The 12374-nt window shown below is 40.7% G+C and overlaps 1 protein-coding gene across 1 annotated transcript; it reads right to left on the bottom strand.

Annotated features, from left to right (window-relative positions):
* Positions 1-543: 543 nt before the first annotated feature.
* On the bottom strand, positions 544-3362 carry foxa2 (forkhead box A2). Its single transcript, XM_061301098.1, has 2 exons — positions 3049-3362; positions 544-2247 (listed from the first exon to the last, which is right to left on the bottom strand). Exons 1-2 carry the CDS (start codon positions 3118-3120, stop codon positions 979-981), a joined length of 1341 nt encoding a protein of 446 aa, XP_061157082.1. The 5' UTR covers positions 3121-3362; the 3' UTR covers positions 544-978.
* Between the last annotated feature and the right edge of the window lie 9012 nt (positions 3363-12374).

The following is a 12374-nucleotide window of genomic DNA, read 5'->3' as shown; positions in this document are numbered from 1 at the left end:
AATTAATACATGAATGAAATGATCCAGCAAAGATCAGCCTTGTTATTTGTAAAGGCAGTTTTATTATAAATCTGAAATAATGTGTCAAATTTGTTAAATTTAATTTTGTATTGCAATGTAGAAAGTGTAGCCTGCCTTTAGAAACACTTTCTCAGTAATAATATCTCCAGTAGTCTATAGGTTAATAAAAAGCTAATTAATGTCATGCAGTATTACTTTAAATGTATTACATTTATTATTAAAAGCCATTAAATTTCCACAATGACGATGTAAAGGCTGATCGGAGCGTTGGAGGTGCGTTCTTCCGATTACAAAAATGGAGTGAATGTAGTTTACTTTTTATTGTAAATTAAATTATATGTGGTATATATATTTTTTATAATTAATATTATAAGTAATATATTAAAATTTATGATTGCGTCCTCCTCAAATGTTCGATTTTCCTCAAACTTCTTCCGTATAGAATGGCATGATTATATATAGTAAGAGAAAGTTAAAATGTTATAATTAATACACTTTGCAATAATTTCTCAGCAATCGTCATTTTCAGAAAACATGACAAATAACACTTTAATATAGATTCTGCTGTTGTCAATACAAGAATACACATATACAAGCCATAAATAGGAATTACACAAATGATTGAAGAAATGCTTGTTTTGAAATTCAGTCTGGAGTCCAGTTATCAAACGTGTGTTATTTTACAGTTCTTTCTTCCTCTTCTTTTTTTTTTTTGTTTTTTTTTTTTTTGTTGTTGTTTTATTTATTGGTTTGTTTTCTTTGGAGTTCATTCCTGCAGCAGACTTCTGAACAGGTCACATTATCAGCCAGTGTCACAGATTATTAACAACAATAGGGCTACTAACAAACTCGACAACTAAAACGATCATGGAAGAAAATATTTGAAATACATATTGTACACAAATTCTATATTTTATTTTTTTTTTCACATATTTACACGTTGAGATAGAAGTCCATTTATGATGAGTTCATGATGGGCCTGGAATAGACTCCTTGATAATAAGAGGTGTCAGGTATGGAGGAGGATTCCAGGCCGGACTTTCCTGCCATGGAGCCCATGGAGAGGGGCCCGGTCATTGGGGATCCGTAGCCCGAGTAATGCATCACCTGCTCGTAAGTTTTTAGGTCCATTTTGTGATGGTGATGATGGTGGTGGTGGTGCTGCTGCTCCGAGGACATGAGGTTGTTGATGGAGAACGGGTGGTTGAAGGAGTAGTGGTGCTCCGGCTTCAGGTGCGCTTCGTGGGCCTGCAGGACCGCGTGATGCTGGGAGAGGAGGTGCTGGCCCTGGCTCACCGGCGACGAGATGGACGAGGCGGCGGCGGCGGCTGCTGCTGCTGCCGCTGCGGCAGCGGCGGCGACCGAGGCGGCGTGCTCCGGACTCAGAGCTTGGCTCGCCTTCATGTCCGACATGACCCTCTTGTGGTCGCTGGCGGACGAGTTGGAATGCGGCGACTCGTTGCCATTACAGCTCTCGGAGCTGCTGTTCGACGAGCCGTCGCCGCCCACTTTGCCGCGTCCGGACTCCTTGACGCCCGACAGCTTTTTGTCGCACTTGAAGCGCTTCTGACGGCGTAGGTAGCAGCCGTTCTCGAACATGTTCCCCGAGTCCGGGTGGAGAGTCCAAAAAGAACCTTTGCCGGGTTTATCCGGCGATCTGGGCACTTTAAGGAAGCAGTCGTTGAAGGACAGCGAGTGGCGAATAGAGTTCTGCCAACGTTGCTGGTTCTGTCGGTAAAAGGGGAAGAGGTCCATTATCCACTGGTAGATCTCGGCCAGGGTGAGCATCTTACTGGGAGACTGCTGGATGGCCATGGTGATCAGGGAGATGTACGAGTAGGGCGGCTTAGCGTGCGTATAGCTCCTCCGGTACGTCTTGGGGTCCCTGGAACGGTTGATGCTGGACTGGCCGTAGATTGGACTCATAGCGTTCATGTTGGTGTAGGATGTGAGCGCGTTCATGGAAGGAGGCTGCCCGGTCATGGGACTCATGCTGGGGCTCAAAGCCGCGCTCATGGCTGTCATGCCGGCTGCTCCCATGCCGTTCATAGCGCCGGCGCCCGGTGACATGCCGGTCATACCGGGACTCATGGCGGTGTTGACGTAAGACATGTTCATGGAGTTGGCCGACATGTTGGCCGAGGTGCTCATGCCGGACATGCTCATGTAGGTGTTCATCGTGTTCATGCCCAGGCCCGCGTTCATGTTGCCAACAGAGGTATAACACTGTCGAGGGGAAATATAGACATGAAAAGATAATCTATGAAACCCATCAATATTAATAAATGATCAATTAATATTTACTTATATAGTGCATGAGATCGCTCGCTTGCCAATGATCTATAAAACTTTATCTGCATAGCGCCTTTCGGGAAAAAATCGCAGGAACAGAATTAAATTATAAGGAGATAACAACAAAAATATATATTGTATTGGAACAAATGCTAAAATATGAATTAGAATAACACCGTTGAGATAAAGCCAAACTATCAGTGAGTCTCAAGAAGAGATTCAAAAGCAGACTAGTTTGCGTATATTGAGACATAATGTGATCAATGCAGTGCCGTACAATCTTATGTTAATGCTTCTAAAGCGTTTATAGATATTAAATAGTACACGTCATGTCTGGTGTTCAAATCGCACAGCCCCGTTGAGAAGATAGTGAGGAGCGCACACACGACAGCGCATCCCAAATATTTGAACCAATCTGCTCCCCAAATCAAACACCTCCGCTGTTTGTCGAGTGAAAACAGGACCAAAAAAAATCGTGTGATTTGGTGAAGATAGGTATATAGACAAAAAATTATAATCCAAGTGAAAAAGTTTACCCCACCTCCTCCTCCTCCTCTACATGTCAAGCAACTTTGTTAGGATAGCGCGCGCGGCGTGGAGATGGGGGAGGATTTGGAGGCGCCTCAAGTCAATATTTGATCACAAAGTTAATATTATCTCAGGGCTAATATTGAGTTGTATAAAATGGGATCGGCTTTAGACAACGGGGGGGAAATATATATTTAAGGTACCCACCTCGGGCTCTGCGTAGTAGGTGCTCCAGTCGGTGTGTTCGTGTCCTTCCATTTTAACTGCTCCAAGCATCATGGAGGACTTAAAACCGAGCGTCTCCCAGCTGAGGAAAAAAAGCCAAGCGCGTCTCTCGTATATAGCCGCTGACTAGGGACCGACCACTGGTACATGTGCCGGCGTGGCTGCCGCGTCCCTCCGAGTCCAAGAGTGGCGCACAAAAGGGAGAGGCAGCCGCGCAATGCGTCGGCGAGTGAGCGCAGTTGAAAATGACGCTCGGTGCAGCCGCTTGACGCAGTGATATAGCTGTGTGCGCCAGCCAAGCCTCCAATCCTACTTCTACGCCTTGGGCCCTATTTGAATAATCTCCTCGCACCTAGGCGTGAGACTCCTCAAGCTTCACCCCCCCTTCTCCCCCAGCAACAATCCAAACCCTCCCCACCCACCCCCCATAGTACACCTGCACTGACCATAGATGAAAAGATGTATTTTAAACTTTGATTATATACAGACAGGGAAAGAGTGACAATATTGCAAGGTGTTTTTCCCTTCTATAGACAACTTCCATGGTGCTGTTATTCATTTTAAATGAATGAATGTTTCATTTTTTTCTGCATTGTTTGGTTACATTGGGTACTTAGATGCAATGTTGACATTGTCATTGCAGTTCCGTATAAAGTTATCCAAGCTCCACTTCCCTTTTGAGATCACAGTGTTTTATCTTGTAGTTTGATGCACTTTAAGTTTTATACCTTTTATTTGGTTTGTTTTATACCAGTATCGTCTTTGAGTGTCCAGAAGAATTATAGTCATTATCATTATTATTTATTGTTGGTTTTGTTTTATAATTCAAAATGGCCACAACTTTTAGATGCTTACTAGACTTATGTTATTTCTTTAATCTAAAAAAAAAAAAAGGGGTATTGTTATCCATTGTCCCAACTGAAATTTGTATTAACAAGGTTATCATATGAATTACGAATAACATGGTTGTCCAAAAAGTATTTTACCAACATTCTTAAAAGGTTTCCCCCAGCAAGTGTTTCAATTAGTGCGTGAGAGCGCCCTCTGTCGGTTTTTGGGCTCTTGAGGTGTGCATGAAAAAACAAAAAGAATTTTTCATTTGGTTTCATTCAGCAAAATGCAAAATAATGTAAACAAATGGAGTGTTTATATATATTATACAGGTTTTTATTTAGTATATCAACGAATGTATTTAAATCGAAAATATCTTTTACAGCTTGTTAAAGTACTGTACAGTACTTATATATTTGTATGACACAAACATGAAGGTGAGGCTGTAGTGTGTTGCCCGCCACGTGTCACTAGTTGTACATCTATTTGAGTGTATATTTACGCAGGAGCATAACTATCAGTATAAAGCCCCATTAGTATAGGCGAGTAAACCTTTCTTGTTGACGAGGGACTAACAGAGTCTGCTTAACTTGGAAATGAGATCATGAGGGGAGAAAAAAAAAACTCCGTGTTTGACGATTGGGGATTGCTCCGCGCACACAGCTTCCACAATGTAGCGAAGGCAATGCAGGCCAATTTGTGTCATTTAAATTGACGTTTTCTTTGTGCGTGTTTGCGAGAATATCTCCTGAAAACAACGATGACATAAAATTTGGTTTGAATATTAAATAGGTATGATAAATGTTAAATTATGAAATCATTTGGCTTGTTATATCAAGAGAGAGAGATTGTATTAATTGTTTTCCATAAAGACTACCTATAATTTATTTTTTTCATAAAAAGAGAAGTCCAATTCTTGGTAGGACTATTCCAAAATGGTCCTTGACCCAAATGACACTTTGTTCCTGAATGAGAGGTGTTACTAATTCCAAGGTTAATCATCAACCTGTGAGAGTCCTTTCACATGGGTGAAGGTCGCATTTTGGATTTTGTGAAAAACAAAATCTGAAGTCAACCAGTTGTGTGTGTGCTGGCAGCCCCTCCTCATTTTAGTTTGGTGTAATTATCTGTTCATGTGCAAGGCATACTCCAAATAGTGCATATTTTGTGAGTACTGTCAAAACATCTAGCTAATCAGCTATTTGGGGAATTTTTGATCAATAAAAAATGGCGTCATGTCTTCTTGAATTCATGAGGAATTTAAGACACATTTTCAATGTAATTGATTTCTTGTACTCTATTTGTATAATAGTTAGAGAAACAGATCTGCTGAAAAATAAATCACACACATGGGTTTTAGATTATGGCAAAATTAAACACCTTTGTGACAAAATGTCATGTAACCTTTTTCATAATCATAACATAGTTCACTACAAACTCCTTTTTTGCAATAATAATAATAATAGTTGTGATAAATAAACAAAGTAGAACTTAATACACAGTAGTCCTGGGGTTAGCAAAGTTTATTTAAGGAAAACTACTAATTTTATGTTGGTATGAATCATGACGATTCATCCCAGGTTTTTAAAAAACGATTAACAAGGAAACACATAGTAATTAGAGATATGCCACACTTTATTTCAATAAATCATTTTCAAATGATCACTTAAACACCATTCCTAGGAAATTACAATTTCCAATCACTGGTGAGTGGGGCCAGGCTACCAGTACTCAGTGGTTCTTGTGCCGTGCTTACCCTGTGCCCACGGTAGCCATCATTAATGTTGCCTCATACATCATGAATAAATTAACATTGATTACAACAGTGTGTCACTGATTTAATTTCAAGTTTTAAATTGAATGTGGATTATATCAACACAAACCAACAACATTTTGAGATCCAATGAAAGCAAACTAAAATGATTTGACTTTATTCTGTCTTCTAATACTTGACGCATGCATCCACTATAATATTTTGCTTTTAATCTCTCCGTGTCAGACATAATTTAGCATTCTAATCTTTGCCTTGATATTTATTGTGTTTCATCTCTTTATATTGTGCACATTATTTGTGCACATTAGATTGTGCCCTTATCTGAAAAGGTCAGCATTTTGATTTTCATTATTTTGTTGAAGAACTGAAGCTATCTCAAATGATTTTTTTTTCTATTTATTTTATAAGATTAACATTATTTTAAGGTGACAAGAGTTAGTTTCTTCTTTATTAGCCCAAATTAGCTTTACTTTATTTTGCAAGTTTGCAGAGATAAAAACTGCTTTACAAAGCTACGGCACACGGGAAAGAAAAGTGACGCACCTCTGCTATTCACAGGTGACACTTGCCGCTTTGTTGATCAAGTTAATGTCTACGATGTAGAGTGTTATATTTAACACATCCGACATTCATTCAATCAGTGCTCATGACAAGGGCAAACGTCAAGTGTTGAAAGTTTAATGAGAGGTTAAAAGCCGTGAAAGTGCTACACCTGCATGCGCACTGGCCTAAAACAACATTCTCTGATCCAACCTCAAGTGATGAGCACTTTCTGGGTGCAGGCCAAGGGGTGGAAAGAAGGTTCTCCTTGCTCCTCTTGGAACATTCCGCCAAACACCCGGGAGTTGTTGGCAGGAATGTGTTAAGTTTAAACTTTGAAAGTGACTTTTTTTCCTTCTTTTAGGTGAAATTCACTTAAGAATGCTCCCTTTTGAGCCTTTGTATCCCTATCAATGCAAGGTTAGAGCCACATAAGCCAAAGGGTTAAGTATGTAATTCATCAAAATAAAATTAATAATTAGAGCTCCCTTCTCTTAGAAAAAAAGGAAAAAAAAATGTTTGCTGCCAACTTGCCTGTGGTGACAGTAAACATTCCAGAGCCGGCCTGGAGTTTGGACTTGCCATTATCTGCCACAGCTGTGACAACGCCTGTTGGCCGCAGGTTTGTGGCTGGCCACACTCTGTTTACCTGGAAATGAATCTGAAAAGCGGCTGGACTGGGAAGGCACACAAGGCGAGCTAAATAAAAACCCAGAGTGGTCACTGGTCAGTGCAATGAGATGCATGTGGGAGGGAGTCCAAAGTTATTGCACTGGCCCCAGTGGGTCAGGGTGCAAACACAGGCGTAAAGGCACTAAGGATATCCTCAAATACGCACCTTTTGATATTGAGAGGAATGTGGCCCAAGAATCCCATTTGTATGTTTTTACGTTGACTGTAACCAGGGCGCTCCAGGTTCAATACTCGTCTCCTTGTCATGGTAAAAGGTTTCGTGTTGACCGCTGCCCTTCATTTATCACACAAAGCGACAGTTCACCTATAGGACCACAGGAGGAGAATATGGAAGGTGGAATACAAAGAGAACACAAAAAATATCCAACGATTTTGTGTGGTTTGTGTGAATACCTCAAATGATGGTCGAATATGGTAAATTTAGTTTTGTAATTCATTCTTGTTCTGGATCATCATTTCACATCGATCGGTTCAGTTGCTTTGACTTCTTCAAATGTCGGTCTGAACTTTCAAAGAAAAAGGTGCCTGATGTTTATTAGGGCCGAAAGATTTAATATCACCAAATCGACCCATTGTCATTCATTAGTGGGCCAACTGCAGAGTCAATACACATTTAATCACAGACTGTAGGCAATTAAAACAGGAGGGGAGCAGTACTGCTATGCTAATTAAAGTGCCAAGCTCCCGTGGGAAGCTGCATGTCTAGATATCAGCGCCATCACCAAACCTCGCATGTGGTAGGTAATCTGTGATGGGCTAATACTGGTCTTCTGGGCCACCGTGCTGTCAGAGAGCTGTGTGCTGATTGGAAAGTTACATTGCATTAATTAGCTTTTTAATCCTAATTGATGTGAAGGGCAGAACTTTTTGACAGCTAGGAAAGTGGTTAATCATTGAGTGGTGGCAAGCAAAGGACAAATACTTTGTTACTAGTGGTACCTTTAGTTTCTATTTCATAATTTTCTAAAATAGGGCTTGGTTGTTTTTCAGACTCCACAGGTGATGATGTTAAACAACAATTTCAGAGAGGCAAGATAAAGACAAAGTCTGCAACCAAAAATAAACTAAAACAATATTTTCAGAGGTATTTTTTTTTTTAGTTGCCATTATTCGGTAATTTAGTTTTTTTTTGTCAATTATTAACATGCAAAGCTATGGAAAGAAATTTTAATGGCATAAAAGTCGCTCTCAAAGTCGAACACAAAGGACCCTTGTATTTATTTATGTTTTCTTTCATTTGGCATTTTGATTTTTGAACAGGCGCAGATACAAATAAACATTTGCACCATTGTGGGTGTGATTGTATCTGATTTTATTGTAAAGTACAGAATATTTAAGTAAAGGATTTGATTTCTCTATTGGGGTGTTTTCCCAAAAAAGAATCTCTACTTCTACATAAATACAAAGTGTGCGTATTTTTGCTGCCTCTGCAGTGTTTCAACATGCACCGATGCAATGGCACTGTCGTTAAAGCTGTTGAAATGTGTTGGGCTGCGACCATCTCTATAAAACCACCTGAAAAAAAAAAAAAAACACCCATCTGAGCTCTACATCTGAGAGAGGCTTTTGCTCCATTTCCTTTTTCCATCACCGTGTCAGTAGGCGAGTGAGGCTTATATCTGCTGCGGTCTTATCTGTATTCCAGGCTGATGGGAAATTCAAGTTTGGGATTACCTCTGACCCATCTTTGACAGCCAGTTACCGGCGCGCTTTCATTATCGTCATGCTTCAGCAGACGACACAACAAAATCTCACGCTCGCTGCCTGAAAGCTATCCTTGTTTGGTATGCATAGCACAGAAATTAGAAGCGCATAGCGGAGAATTTATATCAGGTCCGCATTAGAGGTGAGCCTATCTTCTGCCGGGCCTTCTCGGATGGACGAGGGCCCATCCATATGCAGATGGCTAATTTGTAGTGTTTACAGAGGAGCACGGAGGGAGCCGACAGCTCATGAAGAGCGGTGAAAGGGGGCTGCCTACGTGTCACCCCAGGAGCCCGGTGGTAAAACCTGCCCTATGAGAGCAAGAACATAACCGTCCAATCTGTGTTTGCTTACCCGCGGACACGGATGGCTCAGTCCTGGTCGCGGGGCCCGTAAATTGTGCCTTTTTACAGGCCCTGACAGCTAACAGGCCATTGGGAACAGAGGTGCAATGACTCGGCCACTCAACAGATTAGCACCTCATCAGCCTCCTACAGCTTCGGACAAATAGCGTCCCTGCCTCCTTCAAGACACAATAGAGCTAACACTGCTCAACAGCCCCCCGCCAAGAGAGCCCCCCTCATCACCCCACTGCCCTTCCTCTGCCACAAAACTTCCTGGTCTGGCTCTTTCTCTGGGCCACAGCTGCATCAAGGGTTCCTTCCCCAGTCTTTGGCCCACCCCGACCCCAATTGGCAAGATGTGTGTATTTCAGGTGAGCAAATATTGCCACTTGCCTGAGAGGTCAATGACCAGGCCTTTCAGGAGAAGAGTGGGGGGTTGCGTATTGTGCCTGGCTGCTTTGCAACAGGGGTACATGTGGCCTCACACAGCAACCGGTGCATAGGATGGGTCAGGGGAATTCTCCGGGCACAGCTGGAGTCGGCAAATCAAATATATACCTACATGGCTCATCTGCATTTTCCCAGAGCGTTTCCAGTCTTCATTTCCCCATCTAATTGGCTTTTAACACTAAAGAATGATTTGATGCTCCGACAAGCCACACATGGAGATATTTGAGCCTTTTTGTGACATTGCCCAGTACATCCATACAATTGCTTTTATTGTTTTACCAAAAAAATAAAATCCCATATTTTTGAGTGCTTCAACATCTCAAGTTCAGTCCAAATCACTTGATGGGTTTGTAAATGTGGTCCGTTCCCTGCTGTTTTTTGTTTAGCCAAATTAGCCATAATGCATTATAGTGAAATCCTGTTTATCATAGCATCCTTGATTTTTTTTTTTTTGTCACCGCCTGGAGAAGTTTAGTTTGAAAAAGGAACATATAAAAAGAGAATTAAACTTTACATATTCAAACACCAAAAACGTTCAACCAAACTATGCAAATGCATTCAGTGAGAGGCCACTAGTTTAATGCTAATATACGTACAAGGCAAAACAGAAAATTACTGAAGTTGAGGACCTTCTCCGCCTTTTCTTTTTGCCCCGCTCTACATTTTCCAGTAGACTGAGATCCCTGAGATGTTGAGGCACAATGTACGACAATCAGGCACACAATATGGTCTTCAAATGTGTATTTCAGTTGATCAAACCAAACTGAATGCTACAAAATGAGAAACTAAACCAGAGATGAAGTCAAATGGACTCAAGGGTGCGATTAGAAAAAGATAATTAAATTTAAAATTTTGAATATCTTTGGTTGCACAAACTTGAGTTACTATTTGTGATGTTTTATTTAAACTGTGTTTTATAAACATTTAACAGTAGTGTGTGGTCTCTATCAGAAGCAGGATTGGATGACAGCTTTGCACTCAAGTTGTGTATTAGGCGGAGAGATGATGTGTCAGAACTGAGGACCACCTTGATCTCCCTGGAAGTCAAACGCAAACGTGGATAGCTGCGTCCTGGGAGGCCTCCTCTGCCATCACAGTGAAATGGAACCGGCCGGAAAGCAAACAAGATCTCTCCTCATTTCTCCTAGACCAACCTTGTCCTGGGTGATGGGCTTTTCTGTTGTTCTGTTTGTTTGCTTGTTTGGTCTGGAGCCCATGGATACCCGGCATGGAGCATCGGGCGGGGAAGGGAAAGACACCGAGGACCGGGAGAAAGGCGAGGGTGGGGGGGGCTCAGATGAGGACGTGTGACATGCAGACCTCCCCGTGAGGTGACAAGAGACCTGCCGAGAAGCTAGCGTGCAGCCAAAGCTGTTCAACAAATACAGCAGGACCTCAAGATCAAACTGCCTGTGATCCATCAGCAGATATTATTTCTGACATGCATAATGGGCACTTCATGATTAGGAATTTGTCAATTGTGTACAATGCAATCTCAGAGCATTCCAATGTAATGACAAAAAAAATAAAAATCAGATCACGGAAAAAGTCAAAACAATCATTAATAATAAAAAATTAAAAATACTTTTCCAAATTAGCATTTTCTTTGTGGGAGTTCACATAGTATTAAGGCCATTCCACTACTCTCCTATGTTCAGTGACAAATAACTTGACTGACACCTTCTGGCAGGAAAAAAAAAAACTGCTGTTGAGTTTCAAGAAATGCTTTTCTGGTCCTGGTGATTGAATAGCTTGAATTTTCTCCATAACTTGTAAATATTTCCAATCTGAAAAGAAAAAATATATTTATGTTTGATGGTATCAGGAAACTGACATATTTGTTGATGGCAGAAATTTAATCAATTATGACAAATGCGAAGGGACAGTTACACCATAAGCTTTTTTTTGTTTTGTTTTTTACACCTGGGTTATTCTAAACTTTGCATATTTTTTATTATTTGCTTTCATTTGACTGCTTGTTGCTGGGTTTGAAAAAAATATATATATATAATCATGCTGTGCTGTTCCACCATCATATCAAACAATTTCAGTGTTTACAATTTCAATCTGTTTTTTTTATCTGTGCTACAGTAATGTACAATTTGTGTATATACGTAGTACTAGCTTTGTATTTAACATCTTTTTTTTATTAAATGCAATAAATAACTCAAACACAGTAACATTCTACGTACACGCTAAAAATAAATGCAGAGCATGTCACTGTTTAACAAGTTTGTCCAGCCAAGCCAGAGGGGGGAGACATTACACTCTATTTCTTCCATGATTTTGTTCACACCTCTTATCTACAATACAAATGACTCCAGTGGCCCATCTCCAACCCAATGTATCATTAAATTGGACTGCAGGGAAATCATCTGATATTTTTAGTTGGACAATTTGGGTTTGAAATTGAATGTGCAAGTTAAGTCAAAGTAGTACTTTTTGGTGTGTTGAGTGGAGAAACAATTCCCCCCCCCCCCAGAGGTTAATGGGGTCACTTGGCCAGCAAAGTTCACATCTTGAAAGAATTCAAGCAAGCAAATAAAGGAAGGCGGTATTGGATTGCAACTGAAGAGAAAAGGAACATATCTTCTTTTTTTTTTTTCAACTTCTCATCCGTGGTTAGTATGAGTAGGGGTTTTCTGCATTTAGTGGTCAGCCAGTATCTCAGTGCAGAAACCATCCGAAGAGGAATAAAAAAGTTAAGAAGATTAATCATAACTGTCTGAATCTCTTTAATTTCTTATTGGATGTACATTTGATACTTGAAGGGGATCCATGATAGCATTTATCATGAATGATTTCAAAGCCCCCACATTGAAGTCACCATGTCATTATTTCCTTGCGGTGAGAGGCTGGCCCAGAATCACATCCATCTGTTCAGAGACCTGTGACATAAAAACACCACAACTCGCTCACTGAGTCACGATACATGATAGAATTTAAAACACAACAAAATTGCAAGCTAAAGC

Source organism: Syngnathus typhle, linkage group LG16 (genome assembly GCF_033458585.1).
Source record: "Syngnathus typhle isolate RoL2023-S1 ecotype Sweden linkage group LG16, RoL_Styp_1.0, whole genome shotgun sequence".
NCBI classification, from domain to species: domain Eukaryota; kingdom Metazoa; phylum Chordata; class Actinopteri; order Syngnathiformes; family Syngnathidae; genus Syngnathus; species Syngnathus typhle.
This window is presented reverse-complemented; position numbering and strand designations above follow the sequence as displayed.